The sequence below is a fragment of the Mizuhopecten yessoensis genome, unplaced genomic scaffold (assembly GCF_002113885.1).
Source record: "Mizuhopecten yessoensis strain PY_sf001 unplaced genomic scaffold, ASM211388v2 scaffold4373_1, whole genome shotgun sequence".
Lineage (NCBI taxonomy): Eukaryota > Metazoa > Mollusca > Bivalvia > Pectinida > Pectinidae > Mizuhopecten > Mizuhopecten yessoensis.
In genome coordinates this window covers 98,784-119,834 of record NW_018405513.1, presented here as the reverse complement: position 1 = coordinate 119,834, position 21,051 = coordinate 98,784, and the positions used below count along the sequence as shown (strand labels likewise).

At 39.2% G+C, this 21,051-nt stretch overlaps 1 protein-coding gene across 1 annotated transcript in view; it reads left to right on the top strand.

Moving 5' to 3' along the window:
* Positions 1–12,963, top strand: part of LOC110448872 (TM2 domain-containing protein CG11103-like) — a 38,192-nt gene extending 25,229 nt beyond the window's left edge. The window contains exons 4-5 of the mRNA XM_021495351.1: positions 5,325–5,413; positions 12,026–12,963. Of these exons, the coding sequence (XP_021351026.1) occupies positions 5,325–5,413; positions 12,026–12,150 (214 nt within the window). The 3' untranslated portion in view covers positions 12,151–12,963. The remainder of the gene's footprint in view (positions 1–5,324; positions 5,414–12,025) is intronic.
* The last annotated feature ends 8,088 nt before the right edge of the window (positions 12,964–21,051 follow it).

The following is a 21,051-nucleotide window of genomic DNA, read 5'->3' as shown; positions in this document are numbered from 1 at the left end:
GGGGGGGGTATTAGCCTTTACCTTACTGTTCTGGTTTATACAGGAGTTTGGGGGTGGCTGGGTGTGGGGTATTAGCCTTTACCCTACAGTTCTGGTTTATACAGGAGCTGTGGGTGGAGTATTAGCCTTTACCTTACAGTTCTGGTTTATACAGTAGTTTGGCGGTGGGGGTGGAAGGTGGGGTATTAGCCTTTACCTTACAGAAGTGGGGTTGTGGTTGGGTGTGGGGTATTAGCCTTTACCTTACAGTTCTTGTTTATACAGGAGTTGTGGGGGTGGGGTATTAGCCTTTACCTTACAGATCTGGTTTATACAGGAGTTGGGGGTTGGGGTGGGGGATTAGCCTTTACCTTACAGTTCTGGTTTATACAGGAGTGGGGTTGTGGGTGGGTTTGGGGTATTAGTCTTTACCCTACAGTTCTGGTTTATACCGGAGCTGGGGGTGGGGTATTAACCTTTACCTTACAGTTCTGGTTTATACAGGAGTTTGCCGGTGGGGGTGGGGTATTAGCCTTTACCTTACAGTTCTGGTTTATACAGGAGCGGGGGGAGGGGGTTCGGGGTATTAGCCTTTACCTTACAGTTCTGGTTTATACAGGAGTTCGGAGGTGGGTGGGTGTGGGGTATTAGACTTTACCTTACAGTTCTGGTTGATACAGGAGTTGGGGGTGGGGGAGGGGTATTAGCCTTTTCCTTACAGTACTGGTTTATACAGGAGTTGGGGTGTGGGTGGGGGTGGGGTATTTGCCTTTACCCTACAGTTCTGGTTGATACAGGAGTGAGTGGGTGGTTGTGGGGTATTAGCCTTTAGTGTGGGTTGGGGTGGGGCATTAGCAGTTACGTTACAGTTCTGGTTGATACAGGAGTGAGTGGGTGGGTGCGGGGTAGTAGCCTTTACCTTACAGTCCTGGTTTACACAGGAGCTGTGATACAGGAGTTGGGGGTGGGGGTGGGGTACTAGCCTTTTCCTTACAGTTCTGGTTTATCTGGGGTATTAGCCTTTACCTGTCAGTTTTGGTTTATACAGGAGTGGGTGCGTGAGTTGGGGTGGGTTATTAACATTTACCTTACAGTTCCGGTTTATACAGGAGTGGGAGAGGGGTATTAGCCTTTAACTTACAGTGCTGGTTGATAGGGTGGGGGTGGGGTATAAGCCTTTACCTTACAGTTCTGTTTTATACAGGGATTGGGGGGTGAGAGTATTAGCCTTTACCTTACATTTCTGGTTGATACAGGAGCTGTGGGTGGGGTGGGGTATTAGCCTTTGCCTTACAGTTCCGGTTTATACGTGAGTGGGTGGGTGTGGGGTATTAACCTTTACCTTACAGTTCTGATTTATACAGGAGTTGGGGGTGGGGATGTGTTTGTGAAATTAGCCTTTAACTTACAGTGCTGGTTGATAGGGTGGGGGTGGGGTATAAGCCTTTACCTTACAGTTCTGGGTTATACAGGAGTTGGAGGGGGAGGGGGGATAAGCCTTTACCTTACAGTTCTGATTTATACAGGAGTTGGGGGGTGGTTGGGTGTGGGGTATTAACCTTTACCTTACAGTTCTGATTTATACAGGAGTTGGGGGGGGGGGGGGGATAAGCCTTTACCTTACAGTTCTGATTTATACAGGAGTTGGGGGGGGGGGGGGGATAAGCCTTTACCTTACAGTTCCGGTTTATACGTGAGTGGGTGGGTGTGGGGTAGTAGCCTTTACCTTACAGTCCTGGTTTACACAGGAGCTGGGGGTGGGGGTGGGGTGTTAGCCTTTTCCTTACAGTACTGGTTTATACAGGAGTTGGAGTTGGAGGGGGGATAAGCCTTTACCTTACAGTTCCGGTTTATACAGGAGTGGGGTTTTGGGTAGGTGTGGGGTATTAGCCTTTGCCTTACAGTTTTTGGTTTATACAGGAGTTGGAGGGGGAGGGGGTATAAGCCTTTACCTTACAGTTCCGGTTTATACGTGAGTGGGTGGGTGTGGGGTATTTGCCTTTACCCTACAGTTCTGGTTGATACAGGAGCTGTGGGTGGAGTATTAGCCTTTACCTTACATTTCTGGTTGATACAGGAGCTGTGGGTGGAGTATTAGCCTTTACCTTACATTTCTGGTTGATACAGGAGCTGTGGGTGGAGTATTAGCCTTTACCTTACATTTCTGGTTGATACAGGAGCTGTGGGTGGAGTATTAGCCTTTACCTTACAGATCTGGTTTATACAGGCGTGGGGATGTGGGTGGGTGTGGGGAATTAACCTTTACCTTACAGGTCTGGTTTATACAGGAGTGGGAGAGGGGTATTAGCCTTTAACTTACAGTGCTGGTTGATAGGGTGGGGGTGGGGTATAAGCCTTTACCTTACAGTTCTGTTTTATACAGGGATTGGGGGGTGAGAGTATTAGCCTTTACCTTACATTTCTGGTTGATACAGGAGCTGTGGGTGGGGTGGGGTATTAGCCTTTGCCTTACAGTTCCGGTTTATACGTGAGTGGGTGGGTGTGGGGTATTAACCTTTACCTTACAGTTCTGATTTATACAGGAGTTGGGGGTGGGGATGTGTTTGTGAAATTAGCCTTTAACTTACAGTGCTGGTTGATAGGGTGGGGGTGGGGTATAAGCCTTTACCTTACAGTTCTGGGTTATACAGGAGTTGGAGGGGGAGGGGGGATAAGCCTTTACCTTACAGTTCTGATTTATACAGGAGTTGGGGGGTGGTTGGGTGTGGGGTATTAACCTTTACCTTACAGTTCTGATTTATACAGGAGTTGGGGGGGGGGGGGGGATAAGCCTTTACCTTACAGTTCTGATTTATACAGGAGTTGGGGGTGGGGGTGGGGTATTAACCTTTACCTTACAGTTCTGGTTTATACAGGAGTTGGGGGTGGGGGTGGGGTATTAGCCTTTTCCTTACAGTTCTGGTTTATACAGAGCTGGGCGGTCGGTGTGGTGGTGGAACCTGGGGTATTAGCCTTTACCTTACAGTTTTTGGTTTATACAGGAGTTGGGGGGTGGTTGGGTGTGGGGTATTAGCCTTTACCCTACAGTTATGGTTTATACAGGAGCTGGGGCGTGGGTTGGGGTGGGGTATTAGCCTTTACCTTACAGTTATGGTTTATACAGGAGCTGGGGCGTGGTTTGGGGTGGGGTATTAGCCTTTACCTTACAGTTATGGTTTATACAGGAGCTGGGGCGTGGGTTGGGGTGGGGTATTAGCCTTTACCTTACAGTTATGGTTTATACAGGAGCTGGGGCGTGGTTTGGGGTGGGGTATTAGCCTTTACCTTACAGTTCTGGTTTATACAGGAGTTGGAGTTGGGGGGGGGATAAGCCTTTACCTTACAGTTCTGGTTTATACAGGAGTTGGGGGTGGGGAGGGGTGTTGGGGGGTATTGGGGGGTATTAGCCTTTACCTTACTCTTCTGGTTTATACAGGAGTTTGGAGGTGGGTGGGTGTGGGGTATTAGCCTTTTACCTTACAGTTCTGGTTTAAACAGGAGTGGGGTTGTGGGTGGGTGTGGGGTATTAGCCTTTACCGTACAGTTCTGGTTGATACAGGAGCTGGGGGTTGGGTATTAGCCTTTACCTTACAGTTCTGGTTTATACAGGAGTTTGGCGGTGGTGGTGGGGGGTGGGGTATTAGCCTTTACCTTACAGTTCTGGTTTATACAGGAGTGGGTTTGTGGGTGGGTGTGGGGTATTAGCCTTTACCTTACAGTTCTGGTTTACACAGGAGCTGGGGGTGGGGGTGGGGTATTAGCCTTTACCTTACAGTTCTGGTTTATACAGGAGTGGGAGTGGGGTATTAGCCTTTACCTTACAGTTTTGGTATTATACAGGAGTTGGGGAGTGGGGGTGTGTGTCCGGTGTTTGGGGGGTATTAGCCTTTACCTTACAGTTCTGGTTTATACAGGAGTGGGGTTGTGGGTGGGTGTGGGTTATTAGCCTTTACCTTACATTTCTGGTTGATACAGGAGCTGGAGGATGGGGGTGGGGGTGGGGTATTAGCCTTTACCCTACAGTTCTGGTTTATACAGGAGCTGGGGGTGGGGCTGCGTTTGGGATATTAGCCTTTACCTTACAGGTTTGGTATTATACAGGAGTTGGGGAGTGGGGGTGAGTGTCGGGAGTTTGGGGGGTATTAGCCTTTACCTTACACTTCTGGTTTATACAGGAGTGGGTTTGTGGGTGGATGTGGGTTATTAGCCTTTACCTTACAGTTCTGGGTTAAACAGGAGTGGGGTTGTGGGTGGGTGTGGGGTATTAGCCTTTACTTTACAGATCTGGTTTATACAGGAGTGGGGTTGTGGGGGGGTGTGGGCTATTAGCCTTTTCCTTACATTTCTGGTTGATACAGGAACTGGGGGATGGGGGTGGGGTATCAGGCTTTACCTTACAGTTCTGGTTTACACAGGAGCTGGGGGTGGGGGTGGGGAATTAGCCTTTACCTTACAGTTTTTGGTTTATACAGGAGTTGGGGGTGGGGGGTATTAGCCTTTACCTTACACTTCTGGTTTATACAGGAGTGGGGTTGTGGGTGGGTGTGGGTTATTAGCCTTTACCTTACATTTCTGGTTTATACAGGAGTTTGGCGGTGGTGGTGGGGGGTGGGGTATTAGCCTTTACCCTACAGTTCTGGTTTATACAGGAGTCTGCCGGTGGGTGTGGGGTATTAGCCTTTACCGTACAGTTCTGGTTGATACAGGAGCTGGAGGATGGGGGGGGGGGTGGGGTATTAGCCTTTACCCTACAGTTCTGGTTTATACAGGAGTTGGGGGTGGGGGGTATTAGCCTTTACCTTACAGTTCTGGTTTATACAGGAGCTGGGGGTGGGGGTGGGGTGTCAGCCTATTCCTTACAGTTCTGGTTTGTACAGGAGTTGGGGATGGGGGGTATTAGCCTTTACGTTACAGTTCTGGTTTATACAGGAGGGGGGTATGTATTAGCCTTTGGCTTACAGTTCTAGTTTTGGCTTTAATTAACTCAAATCTTGTTAAAGGAAAAAGAGTAAAAAAAAAGTATAAACACAAAGTAATGTAAGATTTGATATGGTGGCTCTTAAATTAGAAATTGAGCTTGAGCAAATAATAAGATAATAATTTTAGGAGTACAGCTGGCCCTGGTCACTTGTTATGAAACTGAAGATTTGCAGTACATTTGGAGCAAAAAGATATGTATCTTTCATTGAGAACTTGCTCTGAAGTACACTTCTTTCTATACAAATGTCTGTCCTTTCGTCAATTCAATGTTTTTATATTCTAACCATATCTTCAGAAGTCATGTGACCTTTATCCAGACTGGAAAAAAGAAAAACAGCATTAATGCTACTGTGTATTTTTTCCAGGTATAATGGGCACTATTTTGTGACAACACTGATTTACTCTGTTCTTCTTGGATTTCTTGGGATGGACAGATTCTGTTTGGGTCACACAGGTAGGTCATATAAACTGTATACGTATTGGTCAAACAGGTAGGTCACATAAAAGGTCATAAATTCAATGATGTATATGCAATTTAATATTTACTGTATTGCAGGATATTTCTGTAGAGATGTTATTTGGTGTAATCATAAAAATATGATTCACAGAATAATTATAACATACATAGTCTTATTTATTTTGCTCAATATGCTGTAATAAAGCCATTTTAATTGACTGTTTGACTCTTTCTATGCTAAGTGTCATGTCAGTGTGTTGAAAATTAAGCTACAGTGTAACACCGACGGAAAACCTAGAGGATTCCTGATTACCCGGGCAAACTCATCTCGGGTCACTTATTCGGGTAAAGAGTATGCAAGTACTTAAAGAATAAAATAAGTAGATCGCAGGCGAATATATAGTTACATGGTTAATGTACAGAACGTTAAAAATAGATATGATCATGTGACATTAATTGTTTCACATCACAATCAACTATATTAATGTGCCCCAAATTTTAGTACTTCACGGGACAAACTCTGTCATTTAATCGCCCTGAAGAAGCCCTGCAGGCCTCTGTTCAAGCAAAACCGGTAGACGTATCCTAATAATGAAAATTCAACTGATCCCGAGCTTGTTGTGATTGCCACCTATTCTTAGTTTCAATCGCCCTGCATATACGGAACCAACTGAACCTGAACTAAAGTAACGGTGTTGGCTCTACTGTTGTTAAATCTGGCTTGAGACAAAATGGACAGGTTGCATTGTCAATAAACAAAAGTTTGAATGATTCAAACAACAATAAGTCCAAATCCAAACTCAAATCAGAGTAAAGCTGAATCCAAATTAAAATCCCAGTCAATGGGGTATTTGTTAATAAGGATGCATCACCAGTTTACCAGTTTTAAAATATTAAATACATACAGTTGTGGGATCGCACAACGTTACATGATGTGTGGTGTGCGCACGGTGTGTGCCCGATGTGTGCCCGATGTGCGAACAATACAAGTTTAGACGATCATTCCTTGCGCACATTTGTGCGTACGATGGACGAACGTTGTGCAATAATAATCGTGGTTGGTGTAAATTGAGGAATGCCTTAACAATACATACGGTTTCATTTTTAAACACATAAACTTGATTTTTACGTATGTTTCTATATTCTAGCTACATCTATAAGCTTATCTTTCTGTCTGAACTTTCTTAAATTTAAAAATTGTGTTTTCAGTGATTTTTAATCGACCTTAATCGACGCATGTAAAATTACAACACAGTCCCGTATACAGGTGTACCTGAACTGTAGTTTTCCCCCGCCCGGGGAACTTACATAGCTCGTTGGGTACGGTCGTGGGGTGTGAAAACCCATGTGAAGGGAAGCTATGGACAAACCAAATGCAAATAACAAATACTAAACGTCCAGTTGTGTTTTCATAATGGTCATACGGTAACACATATCAGCTCTATGTGTCAAGCACAGGCCAGGTAAAACTCCAATCACTCATCAAACTGTTATTTAACTGTTCTGTTACCTTGGAGAAAAACCCATTCTTTAAGGTTTAACAGTCACTGTAATGCTGTAACACACATAGTAAAATTATACAAAATCTTAACTGTTGTGATGAGAAATTACAGTATTTTTTTCATTTCGTAATATTGATCTACAAATTGTGCAGAGAAAAGCGCATAATGGGGCGAACAATTGTTAAATCGCACAGTCGTGCGCACTTTGTGTGGACGGTGTGTGAACGATGTATGCATGGTGTGCGCACGCTATTTTTGGTGCATTGTGCTGTCACACAACTGTACATGCAAGCTGATACATGACAAAATTGTGTACATGTTGATATTATGGTGAAGTCATATCACAAGTATTTGTTATGCTCCCTAAAAGAATGGAGAGCATACAGTCACTGCTCTGACTGTCTGGGGCCATAACTTTATACTTACTGAAGATAGCTGAATGATTATTTTTGTGATTTATGTAGGATGGCAAGGCAATGTGTTATATACCACTATTTGGTCCCTGCGCCCTAGGTCAAGATCTCCTTGCAGTTGAGGTCAAATTGGTCAATTCTTTGTCTGACCCATAACTTCTGACTCACTAAAGATAACTTTTACTCAATGAAATTTTAGGAATATATGCAGGATGGCAAGGTGGTTTGCATGCCAAGGTCAAGGTCACAGTCATATCAAAGACCTAATATATTGTCTAGGACATTACTTTTTACAGCTGAAGGTGGTGTATTGCGTACAATTATTGGGTTTGTTTGTCTAAGGTCAAGGTGACATTGAGGTCAAAGATCAAATTAATTGTCCAGGCCATAATATTTGACTCATTGGAAATATCTGAATAAATTTCTTTAGGTATGTTTTATGAAGGATGGACAGGCAATGTGTCCCATACTACAATTTGGTCTCTACATTCAAACTCAAGGTACAATACGTATACAATCATTATATGTCAAAGGTCAAATTAATTTTCCAGATAACTTCTATTTTGCTGAAGTTAAGTTTATGAATTTTAAGTGATATATTTATGGGAGTGAAAGGCAATGTAACGTAAGGCCGAAAGGCCAAGTGAGCTTATGTCACGGTGCGGCGTCCATCGTCCGTCCAGCGTCAACCTTTTAGTTTTAATAATGTCTTCTGAATAACTAAGAGGCCCAGACTGATGATATTTGGCCAGTAGCATGCTGGGATGAAGCACTACCAAGTTTGTTCAAATGAATGATCTTCGCCCATATTCAAGGTCACAGGNNNNGGGGGGGGGTCAAATATGTTAAACTTTAAAAAAACTTCTATATAATCAAGAGGCCTAGGGTATTGCTATTTGGACAATAGCATGCTGGGATGAAGGGCCACCAAGTTTATTCAAATGAATAACCTTCACCATTTTCAGGCTCAAAGGGGTCAATTATGTTTAAAACCTTTAAAAAACATCTTCTCAATAACCAAAAGGCATAGGATAATGATATTTGGCGAGTAGCATGCTGAAATAAAGGGCAACAAAGATTGTTCAAATGTGTGACCTTCACGCATATTCAAGGTCACAGGGATCAAATATATTTAACATCTTTAAATTACTTCTCCTCAAAAACCAAAAGGCCTAGGATGTTTATATTTTGTCAGTAGCATGCTGGGATGAAGGGCTACCAAGTTTGTTCAAATGAGTGATCTTCATCCATTTCCAAGGTCACACAGGAGTCAAATATGTTTAAAACATTTAAACAATCTTCTCAATAACTAAAAGGCCAAGGATTTTGATATTTGGCCAGTAACATGCTCAGCTGAAGTGTTACTAAGTTTGTTCAAACGAATGACCTTGACATATATTCAGGGTCATATGGGTCAAATATGTTAAAACCTTTAAACAACTTCTCCTGAATAACCTAGATGCCTAGGATACTGATATTTGGCCAGTAACATGCTCAGATGAAGGGTTACCAAGTTTGTTCAAACCAATAACCTTGACATATATTCAAGGTCACAGGGGTCAAAAATGTTTACAACCTTTAAACAACTTCTCAATAACCAACAAGCCTAGGATGGTGATATTTTGTCAGTAGCATGCTGGGATGAAGAGCTACCAAGTTTGTTCAAATGAATGACTTTTACCCCTTTTCAAGGTCACAGGGGTCAAATATATTTAAAACATTTAAACAACTTCTCAATAACCAAAAGGCCTAGGATGTTTATATTTTGTCAGTAGCATGCTAGGATGTAGGACTACGAAGTTTGTTCAGATGAGTGACCTTCATCCATTTTCAAGGTCACAGGTCAAATATGTTTTAAACCTTTAAACAACTTCTTCTCAATAAATAAAGACCTAGGATACTGATATTTGGCCAGTAACATGCTCAGATGAAGGATTACCAAGTTTGTTCAAATGCATGACTTTTACATATAGTCAAGGTCAAAGGGGTCAGATATGTTAAAAACCTTTAAACGACTTCTTCTTAATATGCAAAAGGTCAAGGGTGATGATCGATTTTTGGCCATGAACTTGCTGGGATGAAGGACTACGAAGTGATTGACCTTCACCCATATTCAAGGTCACAGGGGACAAAAGATATTTAAATCTTTAAATGACCAAAAGGTCCATGGTAATGATATTTTGTCAAAAGCATGCTGGGTTGGAAGACAATGAACTCTGTTCAACATAATGTCCTTGTTCGACATTTAAGGTCACAGGCGTCGTATGTTTATATCTTTTAATAGGTTCTTGTGACGTCATTGATCATGTCTATACAACGACATTAATGATGTAATAGAACAATACAAGTAATCAACACAAATAGTAAATATACGCATTTGGGGAATAGAATTGCTGGCTGAACAAAAAACATGTACAATATATATATATATGTATACTGCTCACATTTTACTAAGGGTCACCTATATTTTGGAGGAAAAAAAATCAAAATGTTAGAAAGGATATTATATTTTCCTTCCATACTATGTTAGCCTTCCAAATTGTCCTGTGTAGGTGTATTCAGTCAACCATAAAAGTGTGTGCACGCTCTTCCACGTGTGTACCCCTTTCAAAAGCTACCAGCTAGGCTAAGTAAGGCGTTGTTCAAATTGTTAAGGAAATCAATTTGATGAATATTTTTTGCACATTTTTGTTTTTATATGCCTAATATGGCACAAACAGGAACCAGACAACGGTTAAATGACTGTGAAATTAATAGGGGCATCGGAATGCTGTAAGCCAGCATGTCTCAACGTCAGGTTGCAGCAGACCTTGGGGTGTCTCAAAGTGTGGTGGCAAGAATGTGGAATCGTTTCCAAACTAACGGAAACCCTTCCAGACATCATGCTGGAGGTCGTTCTACAACGCAGCATCAAGACCGATTTTTGCTCATACAGACACAACGTCACAGGTTCAAGACTGCCATAGTTTTACGAAATAAGCTCTTAAATGCTTCTGGTACCCGGGTAGCCACTCAGACAGTTAGGAATTGTCTTCATGATGCTGGTTTAAGGTCACTTAACTGCCTGCCACATGTTACGGACCGATTAGATTGGGCCCAAGCTCACTGCACTTGGACTCTTCAGGAATGGGAACCGGTTCTTTTTACTGACGTGTCCACATTCTGTCTCGACTTCACCGACAGGCATGTTAGAGTATAGAGACAACCTTGGGTTAGGTTCCAGGCAGGTTACATTGTGGAACATGACTGATAGGGCGAAGGTTCAGAGATGGTGTGGGAAGGCATAAACCTTCTTGGAAAAACAGACCTCCATGTCTTCCATAATGGTACCGTTACGGCCTGGATTTACTGTGATGAAATCCTTGATGCCTATGTCAGACCCTTCGCTGGCTCTATTGGCCCTGATGTCATCCTTATGGATGATAATCACCTAAGCCACATAGAGCAAGGGTGACTGAACAGTATCTACAGCAAGAGACTATTCAAGGAATGGATTGGCCAGCCCGCTCGCCGGATCAAAAACCAATCGAGCATGTGGGACATGCTGCGGACAGCTCTCTCTGCCAGAAATGTTCAGCCAAGAACGCTCCAGGAGCTGGGAACAGCTTTGGTAGCTGAGTGGAACACTATCCCACAAAACCGGATACACGATCTCATTCGGGGCATGTGCAGACAATTTCTGTTTATTTAGGATGAGTCTTGTTCAATTAAAGTTTTTTAGTGAATATACCTCGTTGTTACCAATTTTAAGGGTAACCCTTTTCCTGTGGCTCATTTTCTGACTGTAATTACGATTTTTTGAATTTTCGCATGCTGGTGAATTAACAGAACAATTAATTTTTCAAAAATAATCTCAGTATAAACCAAATAAAATGTTTATTTTCACATATGCCCAAAAATAAAAGTTATCCTTAGCAAAATGTGAGTATTATGGTAGCAGTGTACAGTAGAAATGGCCTGACTCTGATAAACAAGGCACATGTCGAGGAAATGTAAACACAGCGGATTTACCCTACACAACACATGTATACATGTATATATATTTGTAAACTGCATTACATTTACAATACATATAAAGTACTGAGAAGTGTATAAACCTCTTTTTTCTATGTATGTCACTTGTGTGAAAACCATGGTTACCACATCAAAAATTACCAAAAAATGCCAAAAAATGCTATTTTTAACCCAAAATTTGACCCCCGCAACTAGTAATTTTTTTCCTAAGCTCTGTCTGAAATTAAAGATTACCTACCTGGTTGCAGAATTATCTGGGTCCCAGTAAAGTTGTAAAACTTGATTTTTTGCAATTTTGCGTCGTGTGCTGTTGTCAAAATTTTACCTCCTGTAAAGCTAGCTTTTCATGTGTACGCACCCTTTCGTATTATGGCCAAAATTTTATTCTCGAACCAAAGAAATCTTCTTTCTTTTTTACAAATGTGAAGCTCACATAGCCCACTTCATCATGCTTATACCAATTTTAGTACAGTTTTATTTTTATATTTTTTTTACATATCATTATACAGGGGTTAGCCATTTAACAAAAATATCACCCATGGCCACAACCATCTACTGTATACTGCTACCTATATATATACCACAATAGTCAAAATTGGCTGAAATGCATGGTCATTCACAACAGACCATTTATACAACTGTATACTGACTACTAATTATTATTTCCTTTTGTAATGTAGGTACAGCTGTTGGGAAACTTCTGACACTAGGTGGTGTTGGTATCTGGTGGATTGTTGACATCATACTCTTGGTCAATGGAATACTTTTACCAGAAGATGGGAGCAACTGGGTCCCCTATTACTGACAAACATCTCAGTGACTATGTCTGGACTCAATGACTCAATGTAAAGTGATTACAGATTGACAATTAAATAGCCTGTTCCAGCAATAAGGAAATTCCAGAATTAATTTACATGGATGTGACAATCAAGACAACCAGGATTACAAATTTCAAAATATATACCCCTGTCTCATGATCATCACATTCCCATAGCTAATTATATATTTAAGACAACATACATCAGATTGAGAATAATACATCATATGTTTATATATATAGAAAAAATTAAGATTTAACGACCGACTAAAAAACTAGCTGCTTATAGAGAAAAAAAAGATTTAATGAAGACTGTTGTTTACATGTTTCGACTCAACCAAAGTTCGATAACCAAAATTAGTTGCCAGTAATTTACGGAGTTATGGCCCTTTATAGAACTGCCGAAACAGTTTGCGCTCACTAGCTTCAGTACTTTTCAATGGATTCATTTCAAACTTCATAGGAAGGTTCTTTTCTATGAAAGCTTGCACAAGTTTGATAACCATTATCCGCCTGTTATTAAGGGAGTTATGGCCCTTTATAGAATTGACGAAATACTTTCAGCTCAATAACTTTTGAATGGATTCATTTCAAACTTCAGCTATAACTAAAGGACTTACAGCCTTTTGTAGAATTTGTAGAACACAATTTCTGTGCAATATTTTATGCACTTATGGCCCTTTGTGGCAAACTGCTCATTTGACATCTGACGGGCGTATTATGTACCGCTTCCCGGAACTCTTGTTTTATATATATTTATATATACATTTAAATTTGCATATTAAAATAGGTTGCATTGTATGAATGCTGTATGTCTGTTATTGCCCATGTGTGGATGTAAAGTTAAGGCCTATATTTACATTCTGTGTTGCATTTGCCTATATGTTGTTAGTAAACCAAATTCCAGTATATGAGACTGTAAACTGCAATTTACAGTGATTCGGTCAGTGTAGGAATACAGCTCCAGGTGTCCTAGGTAAACAAACATGGCCACCAGATACTTTTGGTATCAATAGACGTATCAACATGTAATTTCTTAAGCGGCCTCAAAGTGATATGTCAAAGGTCATGGGGGAAAAAACGCTTTTGCGCTTGCAAAAACTTGTATGGCAGCCAATTCTATTCTTTATTAACTTTAAGCTTTCCAGCTCATCAGTGTACATGTAACAATATAAATACATTGGCTGACACTGCAAAACGCAGTGGAGTATGGACAAAGAATTTGACACATTTAAATGTCATTATATCATAGTCTTCCTCAATTTAGTGGCATCATATATATATATTTGCTATTTCTTTTACATTTGTTGAGCACAATAATTGTATTAACTTAAAAACAGATGGTTTTCTCCAGTAATACATTTTTATACACTTTGATCTGAGCTCTTGGTATATAGTACAAATAAGCAAAAAATGATATTCGTCCTCTATATCTACAGAATTACATATTTTACAATAGCGTTCATTCCTTACAATATTTCTATATCGTCCTGTTTCAATATGCAATGTATGTGCAGACAAACGTATCTTTGTAAGTGCAATTCTATGTTTCTTGGGTATATATTTACATAGATAATGTTGTAATGATATAGTATTTACTAAATGTCTATACAAGTGACATTTTGGTGAATTCTCTAACATTTCAGAAAGTTCTTGTCTAGCATGATCAAAAATTCGTTGTTTAATAAGTGGTAAAACCTCAGACATATTACGAAAATTTTGATTTAACCACACATCAACAAACCCGAGTGAAAAAAGTGTATCCTTCACGAAGGACAACCAATTAAAAACATAATTGCGCTTGGGCATTTTCAATGATTTATCATAGGCAGTTTTCAAGAAACAGTTCTTGGCATTCAATAACTTGAACCAATATTTAATCATATTATAAAGCCGCGTTTATATAATAGGGAATCGACCCAGTTCAAAATAAATCATAACATTANCTTTGTCAAAATGAATGACCTTCGCCCATATTCTAGGTCACAGGGGTCAAATATGTTTAAATCTTTAAATGACTTAAATAACTTTACCAACGTATGACAGTTTAGATTCATATTTTTACATTAAGAGTCCTTAGATACAGTCACGTTTTCTTAATTTTAAACGATATATCCACTGTGAAAAATCATAGGAACATCGAGTACGAAATCAGGTACATCTTATATTTTGGAAAATCTTCAATGTTTGGTTTTTACATACTACAAAAGTAGCGATCTGGCAATTTGTTTGAGGGTTTCAGAGAGATGGGTGTGTCAGCTCTCCCCAGTTAATGATGGATCGGGCTATTTATAGGACATGGCCTTTTATCGGACATGCCAATCAAATTTATTATTTTTCCTTTCTCCGATACATCATCCTAAAAACTGTTCTGGTATACCTCTAGCTTTGACCTTTTCCCGCCGATATAGGAAAACTTTTAAAGCATCCTTTGCAATCAGGTAAATTATCATCAAAAACGACGGTGTTGTCATTACATTTCCACTTTCCGTTTGGCAAATATTAAGTTACCTCATCGTTTCTCAACGATAACAAAAAATCGTTCATATGCCATTGTCAAACTTGTGCTAATGGCATGTAACAGTCTTAATTGTGTCATAAATAACGTCATCAGTATTGTTGTAGCAAATTATCTTCATTGGGGCCTGTCTAGGGGTATTATCGGACACGCAATGTTGGATGCACAGCACTCTTTGGAAAGTTGTTTTTGCACTGGTTATAACTTGGAAAACCACCTATGAGCATCTCACAACAGCTGGTACATAACAAATAAAATGAAACAGTTAATATAAATGTGTATTTACTGTAGATTAATTGCATACATTTGTAGTGGAACTTGTATTGGTAATGAATCGGGAAATAAAATAGTTTAGTATTTGAGGGGAGCGTGGTTAATATTCACATTAATTCTAAAGTCAATATGTACATTAATATTCTAGGCCTAGTAGTATAAGTGTTGTGGATTCAGAAAGATGTAGATTATAATAAATATTATTATATGATAGGTTAACAGATTATTATTATAAAAGTACTATAATTATAATCAAATGAACTCCCATCATCCAAGCATTTTACTTTTTAGATTTTATGCAGAGTCAAACTGTTTGATGCATCCATGTTCCTGGAACAGTCTAATGCCACCAAAATGTTTGCTTCCCACCATAATCACACGATTTGTGATGGGGCACAGCCATAATAACACAAATGCAATTGCATTCATAGCTCTATGATCACAATTTCTTCTTGTAGTGTTTATATATAGTTGCAGCGCTTGGAGGATCCCTACAATTCTTTTCCTTCACATTCGAACATAAATTTACAAAAACATTTATTCCATTCAAGTTTTTGTTTCATTAGTTAATAATTCATGTTCATTAGTGTATGAAAAAATTTGGAAGGATTTTATTTTAATATATAATTAGTCAGTAGACCCTAGTCCTGAGATCTGATGTATTCAAAAAAATCTTGATGGAATTGTCTCCCATCATTTACATTACATGGTGGTATTTGTGGCATCTGGTTTCTCTGATGTCATCTATGTTGACATATATAGAGACTTCCATATTAAATACCTATTCTGTTACCGGTAAGTGTTTTTGCTCACATATTTCAGATTTGATTATTGGATATCTGGTAGTATGAAGGTGTTATGAATTCGGTTGTATTTACATTATTTGCAAGGTTGGCAACTGTGTTCCTTTTGTTAAGCATGCCAAAAGTATCGAGAAGAAGTTGTGCTATACTGTCCTGATCCAACAGTTTGTACCAAATTGAAAAGTGGATGGGACAGATATGTATATACACAACTGTAATGTTGGAACTGCTTCATGCATATGTGAGCCACCATTAAAACTTCTGCCATTCCCAACAGAGAATGCAGATCCAATTGGGAGGCAGAAATGGACATCTTTGGTAAACAGAAAGGTTGGAGCTAAAAACTGGGAGTCCAGAATTTGTTCTATTCACTTTGTAGACAAAGAGCCTTCCCAAGAGCACCCATACCCCACCCTAGAGCTAGGGTACATACCCTGTGGAAGTACCAAACCAGTGCGTCCTGCCCTTCATCATAGGATCCTCACCCCTCCAGCTGTGAAGAAGCACAAATCTATCCCCAAAACTTGTAATTCTGGAACTGATCACGATTATTCCAAATTCTGTGAACAATCTAACATTCGTGAAAAGCAACTAGATAAAGAAAATCAAATGTTAAAGGAAAAAATAAGGAAACAGGAAAATGAGGTTGTGTACTACAAAACTCTTTACTGCAGAAAATCTCAAAAGTGAAAAAACAACAAATCAACAATTTTCCATCAAAAATGTTTTATTGAATGATAAGAAATGTAAGTTTTATACAGGTATTCCATCAGTTGCAGCATTTAATACCATTTTTGAAATTATTCAAGACAAGACGGACAACAGCAAATATGGGAAAGGGCCACAAAGAATCTGCAACCCATTAAAACACAAGTACTTCAATCCAAAATGCAGAAAATTAAAAAAGAAACAGGAACTCATACTGACACTTATGAAGTTAAGACTTGGTTTATCACTTCAAGATTTAGCTGACAGATTCAACATTTCTATAACACATGATTCAAACATATTTACAACATGGGTAAAAATGTTGGCTCACACACTTGGTTCACTGGTTTTAAGCTCACCTGGCCCGAAGGGCCAAGTGAGCTTATGCCATGGTGCAGCGTCCGTCGACCATCCGTCCGGCGTCTGGCGTCAATATTTTACTTTAAACAACTGCTTCTTAATAACCAAAAGGCCTAGGGTGATGTTATTTGGCCAGAAGCAAACTAGGATGAAGGGCTACCAAGTTTGTTCAAATAAATGAACTTCACCTATTTTCAAGGTCACAGGGGTCAAATATGTTAAAAAAACCTTTAAACAACTTCTTTTGAATAACTAAGACCCTAGGATAATGATATTTGGCCAGTAGCATGCTAGGATTAAGGGCTACCAAGTTTGTTCAAATGAATAGCCTTCGTCCATTTTCAAGGTCACAGGGGTCAAATATGTTTAAAACTTGTATACAACTTCTACTGAATAACCAAGAGGCCTAGGATAATGATATTGTGCCAGTAGCATGCTGGGATAAAGGGCTACCAATTTTGTCAAAATGAATGACCTTCGCCCATATTCAAGGTCACAGGGGTCAAATATGTTTAAATCTTTAAATGACTTGTTCTGTATAACCAAAAGGTCCAGGGTTATGATATTTTGCCAAAAGCATGCTGGGTTGGAAGACTTTAAACTCTGTTCAACCTAATGTCCTTGTTCGACATTCAAGGTCACAGGAGTCGTATGTTTAAATCTTTTAATAAATTCTTATGAATCAAACACTGATATTCCGACTGTAGCTGTATTTTAGTCCACTTTTAAGATTACAAGTGTGAGATTAATACCAGGTGAGCGATTCAGGCCCATTGGGCCTCTTGTTGACACATGTGTTAGGTAACGCAAGTGTCTAGGGGATCGCGCATACTACGAAATTTGCTTAACGTGGAACTGCACTATCTATACATACGCCATCTATGACTATATCTTTATCTTCATCTGAATTACTTCATCCGTCGATACCGACGATTACGAAAGTAGGGTTGTTGTGCTATTGTGCGTTAATTATGTACAGTGATATTTTATTTTAATTCTTTGCTATAGGATAAAAACAGGTTAAAAGCAGTGAGTGAGTGTTAGTTATGTTGTAGTTTTTAGTTCACCTGGCACGAAGTGCAAGTGAGCTTATGCCGTGGTGCGGCGTCCGTCGTCCGTCCGTCCGGCGTCCGGCGTCAATATTTTACTTTAAACGACTTCTTCTTAATAACCGAAAGGCCTAAGGTGTCGATATTTGGCCAGAGGCAAACTGGGTTGAAGGGCTACAAAGTTTGTTCAAATTAATGACCTTCATCCATTTTCAAGGTCACAGGGGTCAAATATGTTAAAAACTTTAAACATCTTCTCAATAACCAAACTGCCCAAGTAGATGATATTTAGCCAGTAGCATGCTTGGGTGAAGGGCTACAAAGTTTGTTCAAATGAATGACCTTCATATATATTCAAGGTCACAGGGGTCAATTGTCTTAAAAAACCTTGAAACAACTTCTTCTGAATAACCAAAATGCCCAGGGTGATGACATTTGGCCAGTAGCATGCTGAGATGAATGAACTTTACCGATATTCAAGGTCACAGGGGTCAAATATATTGAAAACTTTAAACAACTTTTTCTCAATAACCAAAATGCCAAGGGTGATGATATTTGGCCAGTAGCATGATGAGATGAAGTGCTACCAAGTTTGTTCAAATTAATGACCTTCACCCATTTTCAAGGTCACAGGGGTCAAATATGTTAAAAACTTTAAACATCTTCTCAATAACCAAACTGCCCAAGTAGATGATATTTAGCCAGTAGCATGCTTGGGTGAAGGCTACAAAGTTTGTTCAAATGAATGACCTTCATATATATTCAAGGTCACAGGTGTCAATTGTCTTAAAAAACCTTGAAACAACTTCTTCTGAATAACCAAAAAGCCCACGGTGATGACATTTGGCCAGTAGCATGCTGAGATGAAGGGCTACACAGTTTGTTCAAATGAATGAACTTTACCGATATTCAAGGTCACAGGGGTCAAATATATTGAAAACTTCAAACAACTTTTTCTCAATAACCAAAATGCCAAGGGTGATGACATTTGGCCAGTAGCATGCTGAGATGAAGTGCTACGAAGTTTGTTCAAATGAATGACATTTACCTATATTCAAGGCCACAGGGGTCAAATATGTTAAAAACTTTAAACAACTTCTTCTCGATAACCAAACTGCCCAGGGAGATGATATTTGGCCAGTAACATGCTTTGGTGAAGGATGCTTTGGTGAAGGGCTACCAAGTTTGTTCAAATGAATGGCCTTCAATTATATTCAAGGTCACAGGGGTCAATTGTTTTAAAAAACCTTTAAACAACTTCTTCTGAATAACCAAAATGCCCAGGGTGATGATATTTGGCCAGTAGCATGCTGAGATGAAGGGCTACAAAGTTTGTTCAAATTAATGCCTTCACCCATATTCAAGGTCACATGGGTCAAATATGTTAAAAACCTTTAAACAACTTCTTTTGAATAACTAAGAGGCATACGGTTACGATATTTGGCCAGTAGCATGCTGGGATTAAGGGCTACCAAGTTTGTTCAAATGAATAGCCTTCGTCCATTTTCAAGGTCACAGGGGTCAATTGTCTTAACAAATCTTTAAACAACTTCTCCTGAATAACTAAGACCCTAGGATAATGATATTTGGCCATTAACATGCCAGGATGAAGGGCTTCCAAGTTTATTCAAATAAATGATCTTTACTTATATTCAACGTCACAGGGGTCAAATATGTTTAAAACTTGTATACAACTTCTTCTTAATAACCAAGAGGCCTAGGATAATGATATTGTGCCAGTAGCATGCTGGGATAAAGGGCTACCAATTTTGTCAAAATGAATGACCTTCGCCCATATTCAAGGTCACAGGGGTCAAATATGTTTAAATCTTTAAATGACTTGTTCTGTATAACCAAAAGGTCCAGGGTTATGATATTTTGCCAAAAGCATGCTGGGTTGGAAGACTTTAAACTCTGTTCAACCTAATGTCCTTGTTCGACATTCAAGGTCACAGGAGTCATATGTTTAAATCTTTTAATAAATTCTTATGAATTAAACACTGATATTCTGCCTGTAGCTGTATTTGTAGAATTTGTAGAACACAATTTCTGTGCAATATTTTATGCATTTATGGCCCTTTGTGGCAAACTGCTCATTTGACATCTGACGGGCGTATTATGTACCGCTTCCCTGAACTCTTGTTTTAGATATATATTTATATATACATTTAAATGTGCATATTAAAATAGGTTGCATTGTATGAATGCTGTATGTCTGTTATTGTACATGTGTGGATGTAAAGTTAAGGCCTATATTTACATTCTGTGTTGCATTTGCCTATATGTTGTTAGTAAACCAAATTCCAGTATATGAGACTGTAAACTGCAATTTACAGTGATTCGGTCAGTGTAGGAATACAGCTCCAGGTGTCCTAGGTAAACAAACATGGCCACCAGATACTTTTGGCATCAATAGACGTATCAACATGTAATTTCTTAAGCGGCCTCAAAGTGATATGTCAAAGGTCATGGGGAAAAAACGCTTATGCGCTTGCAAAAACTTGTATGGCAGCCAATTCTATTCTTTATTAACTTTAAGCTTTCCAGCTCATCAGTGTACATGTAACAATATAAATACATTGGCTGACACTGCAAAACGCAGTGGAGTATGGACAAAACATTTGACACATTTAAATGTCATTATATCATAGTCTTCCTCAATTTAGTGGCATCATAAATATATTTGCTATTTCTTTTACATTTGTTGAGCACAGTAATTGTATTAACTTAAAAACAGATGGTTTTCTCCTGTAATTCATTTTGATACACTTTGATCTGAGCTCTTGGTATATAGGACAAATAAGCAAAAAATGATATTCGTCCTCTATATCTACAGAATTACATATTTTACAATAGCGTTCATTCCTTACAATATTTCTATATCGTCCTGTTTCAATATGCAATGTACGTGCAGACAAACGTATCTTTGTAAGTGCAATTCTATGTTTCTTGGGTATATATTTACATAGATAATGTTGTAATGATATAGTATTTACTAAATGTCTATACAAGTGACATTTTGGTGAATTCTCTAACATTTCAGAAAGTTCTTGTCTAGCATGATCAAAAATTCGTTGTTTAATAAGTGGTAAAACCTCAGACATATTACGAAATTTTTTATTTAACCACACATCACCAAACCCGAGTGAAAAAAGTTTATCCTTCACAAAGGACAACC